This window comes from Carcharodon carcharias, chromosome 3, assembly GCF_017639515.1.
Source record: "Carcharodon carcharias isolate sCarCar2 chromosome 3, sCarCar2.pri, whole genome shotgun sequence".
Taxonomy (NCBI): Eukaryota; Metazoa; Chordata; class Chondrichthyes; order Lamniformes; family Lamnidae; genus Carcharodon; species Carcharodon carcharias.
The window spans coordinates 202,332,639-202,357,914 of record NC_054469.1 but is presented as its reverse complement, the minus strand read 5'-3'; the positions used below and the strand labels follow the sequence as shown (position 1 = coordinate 202,357,914).

The following is a 25,276-nucleotide window of genomic DNA, read 5'->3' as shown; positions in this document are numbered from 1 at the left end:
TTAAGTATTTCAAACCTAGCTTCCCTTTTGATAACTCAAAAGCTCCAGACCAGCTGCCTCCAATTTAATTAAATCCCTAACACACACAAAGAAACTAATCCAAACTCCACTATTAACGTACCTGTACAATGAAACACAACAATATTATGAAAATTATTATATCTTCATGACAATTCTGTACTCAGACTTGAACTCCTTAAGTAGTAGAGGACTTTAGCAGAAGGTGGTTCAGCCTATAAAACTACAGAAAAATATTAGCAATAAATAGATAATTAAAAAGTAGCAAAGGCAAACTGCATATTTAGAATAATACAGAAAACTCCTGCGAATATAGAGTACATATTAGGGATTCCTAAATTAAGTCGCTGTGAAACCGGACTGGACAGCATTCCTTAACAGAGGCCGTACTTGAGACTTTGCCACATAAGTTACCATGCATACCACTGTCCCTTCTGCTTCTGTTTAGGACGTGTCAGCATCACAGACCAACATCCGTATTCTGCCAATATTGATGTGGTTCGCGCTAGCTCCAACAGGCATGACCTGCTGATACGTAACGGTTTCAGAGGAACCGAAAAGCTGATCCCCGACCGCCCCCCCCCCCCCCCCCCACCAAAAAAAATTATACTTCCAAAATTATTGGAAGTGCCATTGAAAACAACAGCAAAAATTCAAACATGTCCCTTTTACCTAGTCTGCATAAAAACGTGACAGGTTATGGCTGAGCTTCCCAGAAACTGTCCCGCAAGGAGATGACACTGAGGAAATGTCCAAGTTTAATATGAACAGCTACCAAACAGCTGTCGAAACAATGTAATTGACACGCACCGTGTGTGTCCCATTCCTGAGCGGGACAAACTGGTGAACACGGATGGGCGCAGCAGTTCAAGGCGCTTATCAAGCCTCACTCTTACCTGCGAGAGTCGGATCAATTGTTTCCAACAGACTATTAACCGAGCAGGGTTTTAGCCCCAAAGACAGGACGAAGAAAATGCGGAGCGAAGAAAAAATAATAATAAACAAAACATCGCGGTTTGCAACGGTTGTGTCCTGAAAAATAAATTAACAGGGTTACTGAAAATATGATTTCCTGTTGTTTTATGAATACAGAAATAGCCTTTTAAAAAAAATACAAGGGTAACGCTTCCTCAACTGTGACAGATGAAATGCTGGCAAGACATAAGACAAAGGAAGCAAGTCATTCCCTGTTCACCCTTTAGAAATGTTTCTGAGGTTGTCACTCTCAAATAAAACTTGACCAAGGAGGTGGTCAAACTATCGGATTGATTTTTCACACAGATTTACTGGTGTAAAATGTTTGAAGGCTGAAAAAAAAATTCCTGCGATCCAGATGTTCTTTAATAATCGGCACCATTTGTCGTTAATGGTAAAATTGGGAAATGGGTAAACGGTAAGGGGGAGGGGTGAGGGGGAGAAAAATTAAATGCAGGCACCGCTGGGATTCGAACCCAGGATCTCCTGTTTACTAGACAGGCGCTTTAACCAACTAAGCCACGGCGCCGCGGCAATGCTGTGGCTCCAAGGCTACAAAACTCTGACAGACGAGTGTGTTTCCCCTCGAAGTTATGAGTCTTTATTTTTGTTTTGTTTTGTTTGGGCCGGGGAGTGGGGGTTGGGTGGGGGTGGGGTGGGGGGGGGAATATCCACTGCGTTGCATTTTTTTTTCACAGTTTAATAGCGCACCGGTGGGCCCTCTGTGCATTTTAATATCTGGAGGTGGTGGGTGATGTCCTTCATGTCCTCATGTTTTGCAAGCGCCTCCGGGGGGGGCGGTGGGGGCGGGGGGTGGTACCCGGAGCACGCGCAACCCCGGGGCCTGGCGCCCCTGCCATCGGCGGTGACAGTTGCGTGCCCTGGTCCACGTGACCGGCTCCCTGGCTGCCTATCGCGTGCTGGTCACTGCGAAGCCCCGTCCATCCCGGCAAGAGCCTCTCCTGTACCTTCACTTTCCCCGCCCCCCTCAGTGCCAGTCTGCCTTGACTTTGTGGCCACCCAGACTTCTGGCCTTGGTCCACCCGCTGTTGAATTTGCCATCCCGTGGCTCCTGCACCCGCTAAACAGCAAGAAAGCGCAGCACAAACTGCAGAAATCCTGGTCACCCTCAGACAAAACAAAAAATGTTGGAAACACTCAGCTGGTCAGGTATGTACGTGAAGTTGGCTTTCTTATATTTAATCTCTTTGACCAGAACACTAGCTGGCCTTTTGTATTTACAGACGTCGGCTGCTCCCTAGCATCTTGTTTTTGTTACTGACGTCCAATTGCAGTTGTCATATTATGTGCCCTTATTGTATTATAATTTATTATATGTTCTTATATTTATATCGTCTCTGTTGTGCCTAATAAGCTCTAAGATTTTTTTTACATATGTAAGTCTTCCTGAACATGTTGTTTCTCGAGAATTCCGATGGTTGGTGGTATCACCGTCAAATGCCACCTTTGTGACCCTAAGCACTCACTTGTCTTTGTTAAGTTCCAGGCAGGACTCATCTGGGAACTCAAAGTCCTCTTTGAATCCCCATCCTCCTCCCCCTTCAGAGGTCACACATCATGCCAAGCCGGTGAGATGGGAAGACATGTGGCACATCAAATATTCTACAGTACAGAAAAAAGCCCTTTGGCCCATCGACCCTGCACTGGTCAAACAAATACCTAACTATTCTAATCCCATTTTTCAGCACTAGGCCTATAGCCTTGTGTGCCATGGCATCACAAGTGCACATCCAAATACTAATATTAAAGAAGTGTGAAGCGGTTTGTTTTGGTAGGAAGAAAGAGCAGAAGCAATATAAGCTAAGGAAAACAATTCTGAAGGGAGTGCAGGAGCAGAAGGATCTTCAGGTCTATGTTCACAAATCGATGAAGGCTGGCAGACCAGTTTGGGAAAGTGAGTAATGAAGCAAATACGATTCTGGGGTTTATCAATACAGGCATAGAGTACAAAAGTAAGGAAGTTGTGGTGAATCTTTATAAAACAGTGGTTTGGCCTCAGATGGATTATTGTGTTCAATCCTGGGCACTGCACTTCAGGAAGCATTTTTAAAAATTTATTTATGGGATGTGGACAGCATTGATTGCATATCCCTAGTTGCCCTTGAGAAGGTGGTGGTGATCCGCCTTCTTGAACCAGTCCCTGTGGTATAGGTACACCCAATGTGCTGTTAGGGAGGGAGTTCTAGCATTTTGACCCAGGGACAGTGAAGGAACAGCGATATATTTCCAAGTCAGAATTGTTATGACCCCAGCTGAGATTATCCCTGGAGAAGCCTGATCCTAGAGTGGAACCTAGCTTGATAGATCCTAACTTTTATTTGTTTGTTTAGATACATGGAAAGTAGCTACTGAACAGAGACACCGGAGTCAGCTGATAAACATTTATTAAACAAAATAAAATGAACTATATTACAATGCTCCTTCACCCACAGCTATACCTTTACAGATATATACAGATTTGTAAGGATAACACAAGTTACAAAAGCTATCTTATACTATAATGTCCACAATGAATACACAGTCCATGTACCAATAGGCACTCTGTGGTCAGGCACGCCACACTGTGAAACCAAGTGACAGATGCCACCTCAACCAGATGCTATGGATCTCTGCTCAACTCCCCCCAGACCATGAGCCAACCAGTATCACCGAACTCCATCTTTCACACGAGAGTTTCCAATCTCCACTCCCCAAGACCTCGCCTTGGAATCTTCTCCCAAACCGACACTATCTCTCAGATTCTCAGATGCCTTCTGCAAGGGTTCACCTTCAGGTTTGGATTTCTCTTTCCGATGTTATTCTTCCCTGGGTCATCACATGCATTCAAGCTATCTTGCGCACACTCTTTCTCACCAGCTCAACGGTCAACTGCTTCACATGCCCATAGCAAAGAGTTACAGACCTTCAGTTGTCTCTTTGGACCTTTTTGCCTCTTGCAAGCTGTTCTCCCTTTAAACCTGCTTTTTGCAGCTTTTGTCTCTTTAAATCTGAAGCTTGGAGTCTTTCTCTCTGCCACTCACTCTTAACTTCACTTAACAGGACCTTTTCCAGGTTCCTGTCCTTTCTCTGACTAGAAGGTCTTCTTTGGATTCCCCTCTTCGACTCCCCTGGATTTTGGGGGTTTCCTTAGCTTGGGACTGGCTATCTGTCTCCTTTTCTCCAGTCCCTCCTGGCAGCAAATTTCAAAAAACCAGCTGAACTCCACAGCTTCCAAATCAAAACTGCTGTCTTTCTTCTTCTTTGTGCGTCTGTGGGAGGGATTTGCCTTTCTGGCCCCCTGTTGCTAGGTAACAGCCCAATTCTTCTATTCTTGTTTGTTTAACTTAGCTGCAACAGTTGTAAAAAACCTCATTAGAAATGCAAGCACCCTTTTAAAGTGAAACTAAAATTCCATTTGAACTTTCTTAGCACATACATACAGAAATACAAATCAATCTTAAATTTTAAAGCTAAAACTCATTCCTAACACCTACAAATATCAATATAACATCTTTAAACCGTCTCTATTTCCTAACGGAATGGTAAATGGCTTGGTGGGGAACTTCCAGATGGCGGTGTTCCCAAGTATCCGTTGTCCTTGTCCTTTTAGATGGTAGCAGTCTTGCGTTTTCAAGGTGCTGCCTAAGGAGCCTTGGTGAGCTCCTGCAGTGCATCTTGTATATGGTACACACTGCTGTCAAAGTTCATCAGTGGTGGAGGGAGTGAATGTTTGTGGAAGGGGTGCCAATCAAGCAGGCTGCTTTGTCTTGGATGGTGTCAAGCTTCTTGAGGATGTTGGAGCTGCATTCATCCAGGCAAGTGGAGAGTATTACATCACACTCCTGACTTGTGCCTTGCAGATGGTGGACAGACCTTGTAGAGTCAGGAGGTGAGCTACTCGCTGCAAGATCCCTAGCCTCTGATCTTTTTGTAGCCACAGTATTTATATGGCTAGTCCAGTTCAGTTTCTGGTCAATGGTAACCCCCACGATGCTGATTGTGGGGGATTCAGCGATGGTAATGCCATTGAATGTCAAGAGGCGATGGTTAGATTCTGTCTTGTTGGAAGTAGTCATTGCCTGGCACTTGTGACGGAATCACAAAATTGATACAGTGTAGAAGGGGCCATTCAGCTCATTGGGCAGAATTTTCTGCCTGTCGGGCAGGTTGTGCAGGAGCGGGCATGGACCCAATCAATGCCTGCGATCGGGTCCACGTCACCATTTTACATGGACGGGCCAATTAAGGCCCGTCCAACGTGAATCGCAATTCTTGAGGACAGCGGGAGTGGACGGGCGGCGGCGGGACTGCAATGACAGCCGGGTCCAATGGCGACACGGTGGCCTGTTTTAAAAAATTGCTACAGCCTTTCAAAGGCTATGAATCATGGCCAGTGGAAGGGCACCCCAGAGCACTGCTGGTGAGCAGGTCAGGCAGGAGGGTTGGGGGGGGGGGGTGGGGGGGCGCAGTGTGCCCCTTGTTTTTCTGATGATTGTCTTGCTGCCCTCCTTGAGGAGATGGCAGCACAGCGGGAGGTGCTGGCACCCCAGGATGGAAGGAGGAGTGGCCCTCCAACCCCAAAGACCAAACGTGTGCCTGGGAGGAAGTGGTGGAGATAGTGACAGCGCGGGAATGAATCGTTGATCTTAACCTCCCTCCCACTGCTGCTGCCTGCTTTCCAGTTCTCTTCCCCTATAAAGCTGTTCATGGCCGAGGCTGCACCCAGATTTTTATCTCCAGCTAATGCGCATTTAACGGGTTTCACAGCACAAGGAGTGAACCGCACTCTGTGTGTATAAGAGCCTCTTGGAGCTCATGAGCCATGATTTAGCCACCCCTGAACTAGCCGTTGGATGTGACAAAGGCTCACCCAGGCCAGTCGACCCTGAAAAATCATGCTCACTGATACCTGGGTACTTTGTGTCAAAATTGGGAGAACTGTCCCAAGACTAATCAAGCAAAAGCCTGACATAGTCATAATCACTGAATCATACATTACAACAATGTCCCAGACACATGCATCACCATCCTTGCTATGTCCTTTCCCACAGGTAAGATAGAAGTACCAGTTGGGAGCAAGTGGGCTTGAGAGTGCTTAATGTTGACTCTCGACCTTATGAAGTGTCGTGGCATAAGGTCAAATGTGGGCAAGGATACTTCCTGCTGATATCAGCTACTGTCCCCTCTCAACTCCTCCCTGTTGAACATCATTGGCAAAGGCGCAGAATGTGCTCTGAATGGGGGACTTCAATGGAATGCCCAGGAGAGGGGGTTACAAAAGATGCAAAACACTGAGATCTGTGTTGTAGTTTGGGGGGGGGGGGATGGGGGGGGTGGTTGAGCAGGCTCATTGGCCAAGTAGCCTGTCAATCAGAATGGTCAGTGCCCAAAGCAACCAAACTGGCGGGTAGACCATCCCAATTGACAGGCTACTCAGCGAATGATTGCTGTTGATCTGAGCAACACCAATCATTGGCTAAGCAGGATTCCCCAACCCTGCTTTCTCACTTACCTCATGGGCAGAATTTTCCCTTTGTGCGGGGGCGGGCCCCACACGTCTGCACATAAAATGACGCACGGTGACTTTGGGCGAGCATCCCGACGTCACCGCACGCCTTCGCAGTATTTCACTGGGCAGGCGCGCGATGATGTCCGACGTGCGCCCGTCTTTAATTATTGGGCCACTTAAGGCTCTTGAGGCACCAATCGACACCAATCTTTTGGCAATCTTCAGGTCGGCGCAATGGGCAGGTGGGTAGGACACATTTGTATTAATCCCATCCACGGGCGGGATAAGAGTCCTCTCTGGGGTCGATAGTGTGCACGGCCAAGCACTTATTTCTGAAAGTTCTTGAAACTTGCCAGTGTGATCTGCAGTACTTCAAAATGCACACCAGCTGCTTTTTCCGGACTCTGAACCTTCAGATCAGCACTCTGCAATGAGTAATCTTTTTTGGGCCTGCAGGTTTCAGGAAGCCTTCCCTTAGCCTGGGAATGGGAGCTGAACTGTCCACTCAAGGCAGCTCCTCTGAGGAGGAAGGGAGGGCTAGAAGGGGGAGGAGGCCAGGAGTGCACATTCAACCTCCAGGGGAGCCACCTTTGGGAGTACAGGCGCAGGCACAAGGGGCGCAGGGCCAAAAGATAGTCCTTGGCGGAAGGGGCCGCAGAAGACACCACTATCCTGCTGCCAGGGTATACAGGCGACGAAGCAGCTACCTTAATATGTCTGAGGTGCAGTGCAGAAGGAGGCTCCGTCTCTCAAGGGAGACAGTCAGCGATACCTGTCAGATGATAAGGCCTGAGATCTCCACTAACTGTGTGGGCGGAAACCCCATTCCAGTGGCTCTGAAGGTCACAGCTGCCCTCAACTTCTACGCCTCTAGCTCCTTCCAGGGGTCGGTGGACGATCTTTGCGGTGTCTCCCAATCAGCTGTCCACACTTGTGTCAAGCAGGTTACAGGCGTTCTGTTCAAGCGTGCATTGGCCTTCATCCACTGCTGTTGGGACCAGGCAAGCCAGACACAGCGAGCCAGAGGCTTCACAGCAATTGCTGGCTTCCCCCGTGTCCAGGGTGCAATAGACTGTACACACGTGGCCATTACGGCGCCAGCAGGTGAGCCCGGTGCCTTCGTCAACAGGAAAGGCTTCCACTCCGTGAACGTACAGATAGTGTGTGACCACAGAATGCTGATTTTACAAGTCTGTGCAGGTTCCCAGACTCCCACGACACCTGCATCCTCAGACACGCCCAGGTGCCGGGACTCTTCAGTGCTCCAGCCTGGTTTGATGGTTGGCTGCTGGTTGACAAGGGCTATCCCCTCAGAAGGTGGCTCATGACACCTCTTCGCCATCCAAGAACAGAAACTGAGCAGTGGTACAATAGGAGCCACGCCTCCACAAGGGCTGTGGTGAAGAGAACCATCGGCCTTCTCAAGATGCAATTCTAATCCTTGGACCGCTCAGGGGGTGCACTCCAGTATCCCTCAGATTGTGTGTCGGTGATAGTGGTTGCATGCTGCACTCTCCACAATCTTGCGCTGGAAAGAGGGGATGCAGTGGACGATGAAGACATCGATGCAGTGGCTGCGGCTGCACACGATGAGTCCAGCAGTGAGTCCGAGAATGAGCATGCGCAGCGAGATGCTGAGGGGGTAGACGCTGACCCGGGCATACTCCAGGGAGGCAGGGACACTCAGAAGGCTAGCACACCACAGATAGACCACCAGGTCAAGCCTGGGCAGTAGGCTTGAAACTCAACACCTAAGTGCAAAATCTGCCCAGTTAGGAACAGTCACTAAGGGCCTTGTTAATAAAGCTGAATGTCCAACAAAGCACTCATTACAGTTTTGGAAACCATACATATGCAGAAGGAAAGAGGCACCCTCAGCCATGGTGATATTTCTGAATTTATTATGTCAAGCAAACCAACTTATTCCAAAAAAAAAGACAATAGTGTTACCAAACCAAGCAAATCATAAGGACCTCATCTCGGGCCAACACAAAAGCGCCAGTGATAAACCCATGGTGTGCCTTAGGTGCCTTATGTTTTCATTTCCGGGTGCTATGTCTTGGTGCTGTCCCATCGCTCGGAGTAGATTCTGAGACAGCCTGCTGACTCTGCTGTCCTGTTGGCCTCAATAACCTTGGCAGTCGTCCTCTGGCCCCTGGAGACGTTGTTGGCCCGCCTGGGAGGGAGCTGCCAGTTCCACAGCTGGCATCTCCCCTGTCGTCGCAGCCTCACTGAATACTAGTCACTGGGAGAGAGACGGAGTTGCTGCCACCCTCATCTGAAGCACCCGGAGAAGTGCCTGCAGAGACACCAAGCAGCTGCTGCGCCGACATGAAGTCACTTCGGACCTCCCTGCTCACTGTGGATGGATGGGCACCGAGCTGGGAAAGTTGATGCCCAAACCATTTCCCACACTGGCACTGACCAGCTGATGTGAGGACTTGCTGGTCAGAGTGCATCCCCAGGAAGCCCTGACGGGCCTCCTGGAGTAGGCTCTCCATGAGAGTTGCCACTCTCTCCATGGAGGATGCATGGCGCTCGGACAAGTGGCTCATTGCTTCAGTGATCATCCACGTAGACTCCTCCACCATGGAGACCAAGCCAAGCATAGCCTCATGTATCTCCCCCAGATGCTCCCGCTCACTCAGCCACATTTCCTGCATCTGCTGCGTCGCAGTTGACTCCAGAGGCACATCATTAGGCACCGACTGAGCATGTGCCTGGTCCCCTACAGTCCTCCGATTGCTGGCACCATGGGCACTCCATCTCTGTCAGCTCCTCCAGCGACTGTGAAGTGCCCTCACCACTGTGCCCCAGGACACTAGCCGATGTTCAAATTCCCACTGAGGTGCTAGTATCTGTGCTGGTGCCCGCCTCGCAGAAATAGTGTGACACTGGTGAGACCTCAGGCCCCTCAGGTGTGAAAGGAGGCCTCCGCTGCTCCTCCTCCCGGCCCTGCTCCAATGGTGCTGAAAGGAAGAACAAGGACAATGGATCAGTTAAAGTGGAGACAATGTCAGAGTGCATCCCTGTCCCCCAGATCATTATGCACTCAACTTTCCATAAGCAATAGTCAAGCCATGTTCCAAAATTAAATCAATTAACATTCAGCACTGCCATGGTTGTTGGGAGAACAATACTGATCTCACTGTCGTAAATACCTGGCCGTGGCACCCCAGCCTTATCGACACCACTGGACGTTGGCACATGGCGCCTCTCCAGATCCAGGGCCTCCTGCTCGAAGCGGCTAAGAATGGCGATCTCCGCCTGGCCGCCACCAATCCTCACATGCTCTGCCGCGTTATGAGCATTCTTTTCCTGAAAATGAGAGGAGAGCATTGATTCTTGAAAATTGCACATGGACTCTCTTCACACACAGCCCAACCCAACCAGAGTGGGACATATCGGGATCCAGAGTTGTCTCATCCCGGTGCTGCCGAGCACTCTCACAAAGATGCTAGGCCTGTTCTCCACCCCTCCACCAACCCCCTTAGACACATGCTGCCTGCATCACATTAGGCACCACACAGTATATTCCATAGCAAAGTGGAGCAAGCACGTAGGAGGTGGTGAGCTCCGGCGATGCGGTATGGCACACCTGGATCCAGTGTCACAAATGCTTCAACGATTTGTTGCGCTCTGGCAGGGTGAGTACCATGTTGTCATTGTTCATTTAACCCAGCAGGTCAGCTTACTCCCCTACTGCACCACCCCCCCCAAGTCTGAGTGTAGTGACTGCATTGATACATTGACGGCATTTGTCCTTTGCTGGGTGGGCAAGCAGATACTGCCCATGCTGAAGTCAACCTGAGAGGGTGATGAAGAGATGTGTACTCCGCAGCAGATGGTTTGTTGCCACACCACCTTGAAGCTCCCCTCCCAGCATGTCATCACCCTGAGTTGGACATGTCCTGGAGTTCAAACACAGCACCTAGGTGCAGCTCCTCCAGGTTGCCCCCAAACCAGTCATGTGGGACTCAGTGTAACACATGCTGCGGGTGCAATACAGTGTAACACAGCATAGGGGGGCGGGGGCAGGGGGTGGCAGCAGGGGGGTAAGCCGACCTGCTGGGTTACATGACCAATGCCAACATGGTACACACCCTGCCAAAGCGCAACAAGTCGTTAAAGCATTTGTGACACTGGATCCAGGTGCATCGCAGCACGTCACGGGAGCTTACCACCTCCGCCGCCATCTCCCAAGCACATTTCATCATGTTGGGGGCCTCCTCCTCCCATCCTGGGGAACCAGCACCCCCCCCGCCGTGCTGCCACCTCCTCGAGGAGGGCAACAAGGCAGTCATGTGAGAAACGAGGGGCACATTGGCCCTGCCGCCTTACCCACCGGCCTGGCCTGTCCTGCTGCCCTACCTTCCAGCTTCGCCTGCTCTGCTGGCCTACCCTCCAGACTGGCCTGCTCACCAGAAGCCCTCTGGTGAGCCCTTCCACTTGACATTGTCAGCAGCCTTGCAAAGGCTGCCAGCGCTTCATATAAGCAGACAATGCACTCCCGCTGCCGCCCGCCCACTCCTGCTACCCTCGGGAGTCGGGCATTACGCTGGGTGGGCCTTAATTGGCCCGCCTGCGTAAAATAGCGGCGCAGACCCGCTCCCTTCCTGACCCCACCTTAGTCCTTTGATGATGGTGTGATCTCTGGCCCTGGCTTCCTGTCTGTGAGAGCGAGTGATTGTGTATGAGAACCCTGAGACTGGGAGTGAGCCGGACACACACACACACACAAAAAAGCTGCTTGGGGGTGGGGGGGTGCAAACGAGACACCCGACCCCTCCCCCCTCCACCCTCCCCAAAAACCTATCCACCCAGGAGAGGAGGAAAACACAGGCTGGAAGGCCCCCACTTTTGTATAAATAATACCGGGGCCAGCTCGGAGTGTGCGCCACCAGAGGCGAACGCAAGGTCAGTTTTACAGCCATGGCTGTAAAGTGTATCATACCAAACCTGAGCTTTCGTTAGGCTTTATAAATCGAGGCATAGATTACAAAAGCCAAGAAGTTTTCCTATAACCTATATCAAACAGTTACCCCACTGTGACTATGGCTCCCAATTCTGGCTGCTCAGAGGATGTGTGGGGGCGAGGATGGTGAGGGCAATAAGGGACCCAGAAACAGGAGAAGCACCAGGGCCAATGATTTCTCTCCCTGGCCCTACTTCAATGTTCAGCAACAAGAGTCAAGAGTGTCTCTGTAGCACCACTACTGTCTGAGCTGGCTGAGCCCTGAAGAACATACTGCCAGACTGGGTTTGCAGCCGTGGTCAGAGAACCAACAGTAGGAAAAACCTTTACCTCACCCTCACCAATATACCTGTTACAGATGCATCTGATAGGAGTGAACACTATTTGGTCTTTGTGGTCGCAAAGCCCCTTATTCACATTGAAGACACCTTCATTGTGTTGTGCTAAATGGGATAGTTGAGATCAGATCTAGCACCTAAAAACTGTACATTAATGAGGTGTTGTGGACCATCAGCATCAGCAGCAGAATTGTGCTTCATAACCTGTAACCTCATGGTATACCCATTCTACCATTACCATCAAGCTGGGAATCAATGCTGGTTCAATGAAGAGAGCAGGAGGGCATACCTAAAAATGAGGTGTCAACCTCATGAAGCTACAACACAGGCCTGCATGAATGTTAAACAGCAAAAGCAGCATGCGTTGTACAGAGCTGAGCAATCCCGCAACAAATAAATCAGATCTAAGCTCTGCAGTCCCGCCACATCCAGTCGTGAATGGTGGGGACAATTAAACAACTAACTGTAGGAGAAGTTTCCACAAATATTCACATCCTCAATGGAGGAGGAGCTCAGCACATCTGTATAAAAACATGGCTGATGCATTTGCAACCATTTTCAGCAGAAGTGCCAACTGGATGATCCATCTCAACCTCCATCAACCAATTCAATTCACTCCATGTGATATCAAGAAATGGCCGAAAGCATTGAATATTGCAAAGGCTACGGACATTGACAACATTCTGGCAAGAGTACTGAAGACTTGTTCTCCAGAGCTAACCATTCCTCTATAGCCAAGCTATTCCAGTATAGTTACAACACTGGCAATGTCGCTGACAATGTGGAAAATTGACCAGATATATCCTGTCCATGAAAATCAGGACAAATCCAATTACTGTGCTACCGGTCAACTCTCGATCATCAGCAACGTGATGAAAGGTGTTGGCGTCAGTTCTATCAAGTGGCATTTACACAGCAAAAACCTGCTCAGTTTGGATACCACCAAGACCACCCAGCTCCAGACCTCATCACAGCCTTGGTCCAAACATAGGCAAAAGAGCTGAATTCCAAAATTAAGGTGACAATGACTATCGTTGGCATCAAGGAGCCTTGGTAAAATTGAAGTCATAGAGTTTTACAGCATGGAAAGAAGCCCTTTGGCCCATTGTGTCCGTGCTGGTCACCGAGCCCCTATCTACTCTAATCCCATTTTCCAGCTCTTGGCCCGTAGCCTTGTATGCTATGGCATTTCAAGTATTTTCATCTAATACTTCTTAAATGTTGTGAGGGTTCCCGCCTCTACCACCCTTTTAGACAGTGAGTTCCAGATGCCCCCCTACCCTCTGGGTGAAAAAAATCTTTCCTCAAATCCCCTCTAAACCTCCTGCCTCTTACCTTAAATCTATGCACCTTGGTTATTTACCCCTCCATTAAAGGGGAAAAGTTTCTTCCTATCTACCCTATCTATGCTCCTCATGATTTTGTACACCTCAATCAGGTCCCTCCTCTGCCGCCTCTTCTCTAAGGAAAACAACCTCAGCCTATCTAGTCTCTCTTCATAGCTGAAACGCTCCAGTCCAGGAAACACTCTGGTGAATCTGCTCTGCACCCTCTCCAGTGTAATCACATTCTTCCTATAGTGTGCCGACCAGAACTGAACACAGTACTCCACCTGTGGCCTAACACCTTATATAGCTCCATCATAACCTCCCTGCTCTTCAGTGCTTTGACTAATAAGGCACGAATCCTATATGCCTTCTTAACCACCTTATCTACCTGTCGTGCTGCCTTCAAAGATCAATGGACATGTACACCAAGGTCCTTCTGACCCTCTATACTTCCTAAGGTCCTACCATTCATTGTGTACTCCTTTGCCTTGATAGTCCTCCCAAGATGCACCATCTCACATTTTTCAGGATTAAATTCCATTTGCCACTGTTCTGCCCATCTGACCAGCCCGTCTCTATCGTCCTGTAACCTAAGGCTTTCCTCCTCACTATTTACCATATCACCAATTTTTGTGTCATCTGCGAACTTACTGATCATACCTTCTACATTCATGTCTAGGTCATTAATGTACACTACAAACAGCAAGGGACCCAGCACGGAACCCTGTGGTATGCCACTGGACACAGGCTTTTCAGTCATAAAAACAACCTTCGACCATCATCCTCTGCCTCCTGCCACTAAACCAATTTTGGATCCAATTTGCCAAATTACCCTAGATCCCTTGGACTCTTACCTTCTTGACCAGTCTCCCATGCGAGACCTTGTCAAAAGCCTTACTGAAGTCCATGTAGACTACATCAACTGCACTACCTGCATCCACCTCGAGAAATTCAATCAAATTTGTTAGACATGATCTCCCCCTGACAAAGCCATGCTGACTATCCTTGATTAATCCTTGCCTCTCCAAGTGGAGATTAATTCTGTCCCTCAGAGTTTTTTCCAAAAGTTTCCCTACCACTGATGTTTGACTCACTGGCCTATAGTTCCCTGGTTTATCCCTTCCACCCTTCTTAAATAATGGTACCACATTAGCTGTCACCCAGTCCTCAGGCATCTCTCCTGTGGCCGGAGAGGATTTGAAAATTAATTTCAGGGCCCCTGCAATCTCCTCCTTTGCCTCCCAGAGCAGCCTGGGATACATCTCATTTGGGCCACTTTTAAGTCCACTAAAACCGCTAATACCTCTTCCCTCTCAATGTTAATTTGTTCAAGTATATCACAGTGCCCCTCCCTGAATTCTATACCTACATTGTCCTTCTCTATAACGAATACAGATACAAAGTACTCATTTAAAACCTCACCTACGTCTTCCGGCTCCTCACACAGATTGCCGCTTTGGCCCCTAATGGGCCATACTATTTCCCTGGTTATCCTCTTGCCCCTGATATACTTATAAAATGCCTTTGCACTTTCTTTTATATTACCCGCCAGTGTTTTTTCATGCCCCCTCTTTTAATGGGAATCAAGGGGAAAGCTACCTGTTGGAGAGCTTCCTGTTGGAGAAATACCTAGCACAAAGGAAGGTGGTTCCGATTGTTGCAAACCAATCATCTCAGACCCAAGACATCGCTGCAGGAGTTCCTCAGGATGGTGTCCTAGGCCAAATCATTTTCAGGGGCTTCGTCAAAGACCTAGTCTCCATCATTAAGTTAGAAGTGAGGATGTTTGCTGATGGTTCCCAATTCAGTCCCAATCATCACTCCTCAGATAATGAACAAGTCAGTGCCTGCATTCAGCAAGACCTAGACAACATTCAGGCATATGCTGAGTGGCAGGTGACATTCATGCCACACAAATGCCAGGCAATAACCACCTCCAACAAGAGAAAATCTAGCCATATCCCCCCTTGACATTCAACAATATTACCATAACTGAATCCCCCAGTACCAATGTCCTGGGGGTTACCTTGGACCAGCTACATAAATACTGTGGCTACAAGAGAAGGTCAGAGGCTGGGAATTCAGTGGTGAGTAACTCACCTCCTGACTCTCCAAAGACAGTCCAGAATATACAAGACACAAATCAAGACTGGTGGAATACTCTCCACCCGCCTGGATGAGTGCAGCTCCAACTACAGTCAAGAAACTCAAACACCGTTCAGGATAAAATAGCCCAGGTGATTAGCCCCCGATCTACTGCTGTAAAGATTCCCTTTGCACAGTAGCAGCAGTGTCTAATATTTGCAAAATGCCTTCCGAACCCATGACCACGCCCTCCTGAAGGACAAGGACAGCAGATGCAAGTTCTCCCAAGTTGCTCACCATCCTAACTTGTAAATGCATCGCGTTCCTTCACTGTTACTGGGTCAAAATCCTGGAACACACTCCCTTACAGCAGCGTGTATACCTGCACTACAAGGTAATAAATGCAAGCCTTGCCAGTGATGCCCACATCCCATGAATAAATTTAAAAAACTTTGATCCACACGGACTTTTCTCTCAGTTATTTACTGTTGTTTTTCATTTCCAATTTCCTGTTCATTCAGTTTTTCTAACATCATTTTGTCTTACTTTTTAACAGTGATTTCAACCTTTTGTCTACGGAGGATTCCTGGCGAATTCTGACCCACTCCCATGAAACATTGATACAATTCTTTCTTTCCCCTTCCTATATTCTGAAAGTGTGTGTCAACAATATAAAGAAAGTGTTCCATCATTCCAGAAAATATATTTAGTGTGTACAGCAATACTGATGAGCCGGTAAGCCAGCACTGAGAACCCATAAAATACTTGGTATTTCGAATGCTAGACATAAGGACATAGATGGCTCTTGCTATCCTCTTGCGCACTGCAGGGGCCTCGGTTGTTATGGCTTCCAATAATCCAGCATCAAATGATGAAGGATTAAGGACTGGTTGAAAACACATTACCCTCTGACAGCTCTGTGTTGATTTGCAAACACCATCATTCAAACCAGGCTACTTTTCACTGCTTGTGCTTTGTTATAAAGGAAGCATCCAGAGTTTCTCGTATTCACACTTCCTGACCTTGGGATCTTCTGGACTGCTTGCCCATGTTTCTATCTTTTGTTCACACTTCAATCATCATGGAGTTGACCATGCAGTATGCAGTGGCCCCTATGAAGCTTCTGTGGTGGGTGAACACTGCAGCAGATTGATTGCCTCATTGTTGCTAATTATCATCTGAATTTACTGGCAGGTGTGCTTTAATTTGGCGAGGCTGTCTTTTTATCACTAACATGAAAGCAAAATACTGCGGATGCTGGAAATCTGAAATAAAAACGAAAGATGCTGGAAAAACTAAGCAGGTCTGGCAGCATCTGTGGAGAAAGAAACAGAGTTAACATTTTGAGTCCGTATGACTCTTCAGAGTTCTGAAGAAGAGTTATGTAGACTCGAAACGTTAACTGTGTTTCTCTCTCCACAGGTGCTGCCAGACCTGCTGAGTTTTTACAGCCTTTTTTGTTTTATGTCTTTTGTGGTGCCCTTGAGGGGATGCTTGTAGATGTTCTGGTCAAAACTCATTGCCAATCCCACCAGCCTGTTCAAAACAGAATACTTACTGACGTTAAGAGAATTTTTTACGATCAAACTGATGCACCAGAACATACATGAAATCTACCAAAGTAAATATAGCCCCCAACCTTAAGGCTGCTTTGTTGCAGACTATGTGGACATATCAGAAATAAAATCCTTTCTACGAATGACACAATCTCTGTAAATCTGACACAGCTAATAGCAAGTATATTGAAATCAGATAGGTTAAGAAAAAGGAACTTCTGATTTGTGGTGTGCAATTTTATTTTGATGGTATAATCCCACAAAATGGGGCTTCATTGATGATCAGGTTTGTGGACTCTTTTTTATTAAAAAAAAGTTTTTCACTTTAAAATAATAGTGAAACAATTATTAGTGTAACAAAATAAAGAGCAATAAAGCACAGTACAGTATTTATACAAATAGGGTATATCCTGAATTAATGAAAAGGGTAATGTTCCAGTGGTTTTAGCATTGAGTGTAATTATTGATTTATTGAACTTAATTATAAAGGAGACAGCAATGATAGATATCTCGCATTCCAACAAGGAATTGTTTCCCTTTCACTGTCTGGAATTTGCTTGCTCCCAACCCCCTGAAGATGGATGTAATGACACTGGATAAAAAACCAGCCAGAAGCAATTTCTTGTTATCAAATCATTGGATTTGAATGGAAATTATAGATCTGCTACCAGAATTGGGTAGATGCAACTATCAAGAAGATTTAAGGCCACTGGGACTCTTTTTCCTGATTAAGAGGCCTTTAAAAGTAGGAAGTTGGATAGGGTGGATGTGGTTTCCAGTTGTGGGTGAGTCCAGAACAAGGGAACATAAACATAAGATAGTCACTAACAGAACAAATAAAGAATTTAGGATGATTTTATTTACACAGAGTGGTAAGTATGTGAAACTGGCTGCCACGTAGAATGGTTGAAGCAGATAATATTGTAACATTTAAGAGGAAGGCTTAATGCATACGCAAAAGGTGGGGTGTGGATGGTGTAGGAAGAGGCAATTAGAATGGGAGGAGGCACCAACAGACACCAGCATAGACCATCTGGACTAAATGGCCTCTTTCTGTGCTGGAGTTTCTTCATAAATGGCTGTTGACATTAGATTGAGATTCTCAAGCAAGACTGATCAGAAATCACCTAAAAAATATAGAGCTGTGCTCTTGTTCATAAGTGAGATCCCAAATCAAAATCAAATGCATTAATACTGTATAACTTTCTTCAGTTTGTCTGGACATCTGTACCACGTGTCCTATGGCCAAACTAATGTGTTGGTTAGAACATATCGGATATATTTCATAATTGATCAGATTTATAAATGACTTGAGTGACTTATTACTGCTAATGACTAACACCCATCAGCTCTGACTCTGATTTCACTTCACTTGGTGTGTTAAAAGTGATGGCAGAGAGTTTGAGCACACCCCAGTGCATGTATGTTGGGGTGCCAACCCTCCAGGATTGTCCAGGAGTCTTCAGCAATTGAAGATTGATCTCCAGGTTACTGCTGAGCGCCATATGCAGATGAAAAATCCTAGGGACATTTACAAAAAAAAGATGCATTTTGCTTACTAGTTATTAAAATATTGGAGGTGGTAGAGAAAAGGTTGGTTGAGGGATGGTGGAAGTTCATGTGATGAAACCCCCAGAAATACATTTCCCCAGATTTAGCAATCCTACATGTATGGTGTGTAAGGTCTTGTTACAAGGAGGGGGAATCAATGAGCCAGGATCATCCTGGAAGGTGCGTGTATCCCCGGCCGCCTGTAGAGGGCGTGGAGGGAGGAGCCGTGCCGTAAATGGTGGTGTGCGACAGTGTCGCGCTGCGCCGCCGGTTCTTCCATGTTGGTGCCTCCCTCCCCTCCCTGGCGCAGTGAGAGCCGCGGGCTCGAGCGCGGGAGCGGCCGAAGTGGAGAGGAGCTGTACGAAGAGCAGCAGCGAGTGACTGAGGCCTCCTCCACAGGCCAGAGGAGGAGGAACCGCCAACGCCGACAGGATGGAGAGCACCGAGGAGGGTGAGAGAGAGAGAGAGAGTAGCGGGCGGAGGGGTGGGAGAGGACTCGGGAGAAGCCGAGGACTCGGGGCAGTGTGCAGGCCCGATCACCCCCTCTTGCCCCACCGGGGTTCGGGGGGGAGGGCGGTGATGAAGTAGCACGAAAATGGGAAGTAACGTTCAAGTAAAGCTCTAGGCCGCGATTCCACCGCCTGCTTGATGGGGAGCTTTCGGGTCAGAGGTTAAATATTCCTCAGTCCCATCCCCAGTTTATTTTGGCGCAAGAAGGGGTTTAAATTCCAGGTGACTTTGGGAAGAGTTGGATGGGGACACGGTTCCCGACTGCCTCTGGTGACGCTTTACCCAAGGTGGAGATTACTTTTATTTTGTGCCAAAGGGACCAGAGGTCTCAGCAATAAAGGGAGAAAAGCAGAAGCCCCCCTGACCAGTGCCTGTTCACTATTACTGAGATGAAACTTGACAATGAAAGTGCTACTTTCTTTTACTTTAAAATTTACAGCTGTGCAACACTTTAAATATAGAAGAGTATGTCTGACCTCTGTCCCCTAAGGTGCCAAGTCAAAGGAAGACAAATAAGTGATTGAAAACTTGGTCAGGAACTATCATTGGTCAGGTACTGAGGAAATTGCACTTGGTGGCCCTCGTGTTGCTTTGTCTTATTTTTCGTGGTGCGGCTACTTTCTCAGCAATTTTCAAATTAAAAAAATTAATCGCCTTGAATAACTGCAAATTATGGTGTTGGGAGCGGGGCAGTGGAGGGGGGGTGGCGAATAGCATCACTCTTGAGACATTCCTTGGAACACTGAAAGTTGTGATGATTTTGGGGTTTGTTTTGTGCGTTGATGCCACCTGAACTTCTCTGATAGGTTGCTGCTTTATAATCATGTTGAATACAATATGACAGGAGATTTGGGTGATTTTTGATAAAGAACTTGAACGTGTGCTTATATGATCTGTGTGACTTGCTTTTTGTTACATGGTTACAGTGATATGCTGGGAGGAACAGAGATCACATCACAAGTTTGAGAAACCTGAATTGCAGGCCTTTGAGTACCTGAGATTTTCTTCCTGCTGCTACATAAAGTTATGATCATACATGTTTGTGTTAAGTACAAACTGTATTACAGTGTAATACTTCCTACATTGGCTGGTGTATCATATCTGTTTGTGGAGGAACTTTGGTATTGTCATCCTTCAACATTTTCCACTTATGAGCTACTTGGGTATAGATTGTTATTAAAGTTATCTCCCAGACCCGCAACATGATTTTTATGGCTTTTGTTCGTTTTGCCTATTGCATTTTGAACTAAAAAATGTGACGGCCCAGGCAGTAAATAATTCCAGCATCTCTGGTTCAGAATTCCAATGTACACAAATGCAAAAACAGAGGCTTGAAGGACCAGTCAAACTGACCCATATTTCTTGCATCCAGTAACTTTAAAAAGACATAGGTATTGGTAGCAGGTTGCATGTCTCCCTCTGCAGATGGGGAATGGTGGAGTGGAGATTTAAGTTGGGGTGGAGAATGATAATTCATAGCAAATCAGTTTTATTTTTATTTTGAACCTTCCGCGGTGTTGAAAATAGCAAACACATGCATAAAACCTGGTAATAGAAATCTCTTGCTGAGAAACGATGTAACCTTGATTATACTAGAATTTTCGAAAGTCCTTCTGGTCACAAAATGGCTTATTCCATCCAGAAGTCCAGGGATTCCTTGCCACAGCTAACTACAGTGCCATATGTAATAAAAGAAAATAATGCACTCATTAAATATTAGGTTCCCTACCTTTTGACACTTATAATTATTTTAGCATATAATATTTATAGTAAACTTAAGTTTTGAGGTTATGTTACCCACACTGGATCTGGGCAGCTTATAGACCATGACTGTGTTGTAACTTTGTCCAAATCTAATGAATTTTGCAACTTACTAATACATGGAGCAGATGTGTGACATTTTATTTTGTCCTGCTCTGTATAAAGCATGTACAGTATTAATAGAACATGAATGATCATAATTTAATTCAGATGAACTGAAAGATACTTCAAGGTGACCGGGTGTTACTTTAACTTCCCAACAAGACTATACCAGTTTATTGCGCTTAAATTAACATTTGGGACTTCCTTTTTGACATTTATTTGTGATTAATAGTTAAGGCTGGGACTAGGTGTCCTGGAGTGTGTTAAGGTTGTTGTCTGACTGTTTGAACAATGGAGGGTGCAAACCCAAGTTAAATGGCATTGTTTCTTAGTCCAGGTAAAGTGAAGCTCACATGCATGTACAGAACTACTCCACAGCATCTGCATCCAGTTTAAATTTTAATACTCAAGGATTTGAGCACAAAAATCCAGGCTGACACGCCAACTGTCACACTGCCTTTTGGATGAGAAGTTAAATTGCCTGCTCAGGTGGATGTAAAAGATTCCCAAAGCATTATTTCGAAGAAATAAAGGAGAGTTACCTGCAGTGTCCTGGCCAGTATTTATCCCTCAATTAGTATCACAAAAAACAGATTATCTGGTCATTATCACATTGTTGTTTGTGGGAACTTGCTGTGTGTAGTTTGGCTGCCATGTTTCTTACAATACAACAGTGAGTACGCTTCAAAAATACTCCACTGGCTGTAAAGCACTTTGAGACGTTCGATGATTGTGAAAAGAGCTGTATAAATAGAAGCCTGTGTTTTTACTAGAGATTTAACTGCCCTATGTGCTTTAGTAAAATTCCGAGATACTCCACTGGGTAGCTAGTCCTTGAATTTCGTATTGAATGAGGCACTGTTATTACTATAGCTAGTTGTGAAGCTGAAGTGGTGTGAGACTACTTCCTGCTGGTGATCTCATGCCTCTTCTCTAACCCGGACTATGGCATCGTTGCACTTTAAATTGCTCAACACGTGTACTGAGAACTGCTTTGCATTAACGTTGTAAGTTATGCGTGACTTACATGCGCATTTGCCAGAACTTCATAGCTACACTTTCCTTCATATCTGTACAAAGGGAAAATCAATCACGTTTTGAAGGATGTTTGATTTTGTTATTGTCATGTTTTAACTGTTAAACCATTTTATGACTAGCACAGGTAGTGTTTTAATCAGTGCAAATCATAGACCAAGAAAATAAAATGGGTGAACTATTTGACCTGGTAAAGAAAGAGAATTTGAGCAATATTTGTTAATTTGGAATATAGATGTACAGGTTTGATTATGAATAAACATGTTGCAATGATACAAAGTATAACAAGAAAGATTTGCTTTTATTTAGCATTTTCACAACCAGCAGGCGTTAACAACCAATGAGTACTTTTTAACACAGTAATCACTGTTGTAATGTAGGAAATGCATCAGGTAGTTTGTGCACAGGAAACTCCCACAAACAGCAACATGATAAAGACAGATCTGTTTTTGTGATGTTTATTGAGGGATTAAATATTGGCCAGGACACTGGGGAATGCTTCCCTGCTCCTCTTCAAAATAGTGTCACAGGATCTTTTACGTCCACGTGAGGGGACAGACAGGGCTTCTGTTTAATCTCATCCAAAATACATCACCTCCAAACTGCAGCACTCCTACAGTACTTGTATTGGATTGTCAGCCAAGATTACTGTGCTCAAGTCCTGGCACGGATTCTTGAACCCACAACTTTCTCTACTCGGGCAAGAGTGCTACCATGGCTGACAAAGTCAGAACTTTTCTTAGCAATAATATTCTTACAGTTATAATATAAGGCATGTAGACTGCACAACTGTTGGTTTAACCAAAGTTAATCCCCCCTCTCCCCTTTGGTATTTAACCCTTTCAGGGGCACAGATGATTTGCAGCATTGCAACTGAGATTAAGTAAATCTATACATTGGGAATTGAGTCTGGCACCATGTAGCCTGGGAATTTCATATCACCAAGTGATTTACTCTGTTTTGGGAGTGCTCAAAGCCTTTATGATACCTTGAGCTGAGTTTATGGCAGTGCTAACTATGTACTCCATATGTGTGCACAGTTACAAGGTTTGGCAATAATGCCGGATTGCAGCTCTTAAGCAATGGTATTTCTATAACTTGAGATAAATGGTATGAGTTATAAGTTGACAGACTGCTTCTCTGCAAAGGATTCTAATAAATAGGCATGGTCGTGGCAGAAATGCGTTTTGACTTCTGTTTTGCGTTGCTAGGTACAAACAATGAGCGGCTGACACCCAAGATGATCTCTAATGATTTTTCAATCGAAAACCATCAGTTCAGGGCAGACAAGTTACTTAGAGCCCCTCAAGGTGTGAGACCAACCTACAAATAACTGGCTACTGTTCTTTTTCCTCTTGGGCAAACCCTCGGGATCAAGGGTGACTTCGCTCCAGTTCGATGGGCCCTGAGGTGGCTGATGAGTCCAATGTGCAATCTGCAGACTCTGCCACATGCAGTGCTTGAAGGGTCGGATAGGTGAGGTGTTTGGGGGTTTGTATGCTCTCTCTGACACCTCAGCTTCACCTCTGTGTGTCCTCTCGAAGTTTGTTTGTTCGGTGCATTCCTGCATGAGCCTCCTCCATTTTGGTCAGCCACAAGCCGAGATCTCCCATGAGTCTTTGGAGATATTTGACCTCTTCAGGAGTGCATTGAGCACTTTCCTAAAGCATTTCTGCTATCCTCTTGGGAGTCTCCTGCCATGACCAAATTCTGAGTAGAACGGACTGATGTTGTGCCATTATATGTAATCACAAACATTTTGGCTATCCATTCAGTAGGGTGGGGGGTTGGCAGAGGTGTGTGTGTGTGTGTGTGTGTGTGTGTGTGTGTGTGTGTGTGTGTGTGTGTGTGTGTGTGTGTGTGTGTGTGTGTGTGTGTGTGTGTGTGTGTGTGTGTGTGTGTGTGTGTGTGTGTGTGTGTGTGTGTGTGTGTGTGTGTGTGTGTGTGTGTGTGTGTGTGTGTGTGTGTGTGTGTGTGTGTGTGTGTGTGGGGGGGGGGGGGGGGGGGGGGGGGGGAGGCGGTGTTGTTGGCGGAGGGTTGTTTCCAAGCTGCTTTGACATCAATCAAATGATATGCCCCAAACTGGTTTGGTGGTTTTATTTGACAATGGTGTCTGTGACCTGGAGGTATTATGACGCAGTGGATAGCGTCCCTACCTCTGGGTCAGAAGCTACAGGTTCAAGTCCCATTTCAGGACTTGATAGAAGGTGTGTTCATTACATGACCGACTTGATTGATTAACAGCCTGTAAATCCTTCCAATACACCTGATGGCAGGCAGTAAGAGTGGAAGAGTTTCCTGGTCAGGGCAACAACGATGCACTGATGTACTTTGCCAAACATAATCATGGACCAATCCAATGGATGTCCATGGTCTTCAATGCCCTCTTAGAGTATGGTACTTGAAGGAGGAGGAGGAATCTGTGATCTGTCAGGGACACTGACTAGACTTCTTTTTAATGGGAAGCTTGGTGGTCAGAAACCACTTCTTCTTGAATTATTTTGGATATTAGGAGACTGTTTTCAGTCAGTTTGAGTCTCTCCAGTAGTGGCAGAGATGAATTTAAGAATTAATGCTGTATGGCCAAGAAGTTAGACTAGATTGAGTTTACAGTGTAAAATTCCATGTTAAATCCAGGTGCTTTTCCAGTGCAACTCGTCTGAATTGGCCAAACCAGTGCAAAAAATCAAAAGAATTTCAAGTGCAGGTTATGTTCAGCACACAGAGTTTCTGCAATATTTTGTGCTACTTTTAAAACTGAGCTGGAAGCTGGCTTTGGTCACACCCCACATCAATTTAATGAACATGGCTAGTTTCCACTAATTGCACCTGTTTGTGGTCCTTTGAAAAGGCTCTTAAAATGTAACTTTATTTTTCGGCACAAGGACACTAATGCACACCTTTTTTTAAAAAGCTTTTCAATATTAAAAAACCCTATTTATGAAGAAACCAACTGGTGTACGCCAGTAAAACGAGTAAATGGTTCTTTTTCAAACAAACAAAAACAGGAAATGCTGGAAGAGCTCAGCAGGTCTGACAGCATCTGTGGAGAGAGAAACAGAGTTGATGTTTCAAGTCCGTATGACTCTTCAGTGCTAGAAAGAAGTAGAAATGTGATGAAATTTATACTGTTTAAGTTGGGGGGGGGGTGTTGAGACAGTGAAGCTGGATAGAAGGGCAGTGATAGGTGGGGGCAAAGGAGAGATTGACAGATGTCAATTCTTTTTGGTTTTTGAAAGCCAGTTGCAGATATTTAAAATTGGGTTACTCAAAGGGTGGCCTAATATTTCTATTAAAAATGCTTTATTTTTGGGATGAACCCATTTTCAGCTGTATTAATAAAACTGCTCTGAGTTACTGCACTTAAATATAACCAAGAGACATTTTTTAACGCAAGGGGAATAACAAACAATTATTGCTTGAACCAGTGCCAGATTGCGCTGATTCATGGATGATTTTTAACTTTGATTTTAGTTTTAACGGAAACTTAAATCATAACTTAATCAAGGAAAACTTATGCAATTTGTGTCCAG

General features: G+C 46.0%; 1 protein-coding gene and 1 non-coding gene across 4 annotated transcripts in view; one reads left to right on the top strand and one right to left on the bottom strand.

Annotated features, from left to right (window-relative positions):
• Positions 1-1,448: 1,448 nt before the first annotated feature.
• On the bottom strand, positions 1,449-1,522 carry trnat-agu. The gene has a single exon. It is a non-coding gene; the product is annotated as a tRNA-Thr (tRNA).
• Positions 1,523-1,916: 394 nt separating this feature from the next.
• march6 (membrane-associated ring finger (C3HC4) 6) overlaps positions 1,917-25,276 on the top strand; it is a 100,295-nt gene continuing 76,935 nt past the window's right edge. The window contains exon 1 of one of the 3 annotated variants that reach the window (XM_041183805.1): positions 1,917-2,163. In XM_041183805.1, coding sequence (XP_041039739.1) covers positions 2,139-2,163 — 25 coding nt within the window. In that variant the 5' untranslated portion in view covers positions 1,917-2,138. Of the gene's footprint in view, positions 2,164-18,565; positions 18,787-25,276 lie in introns of those variants that run through there. The other 2 variants (XM_041183807.1, XM_041183806.1) reach the window with 2 other exon arrangements.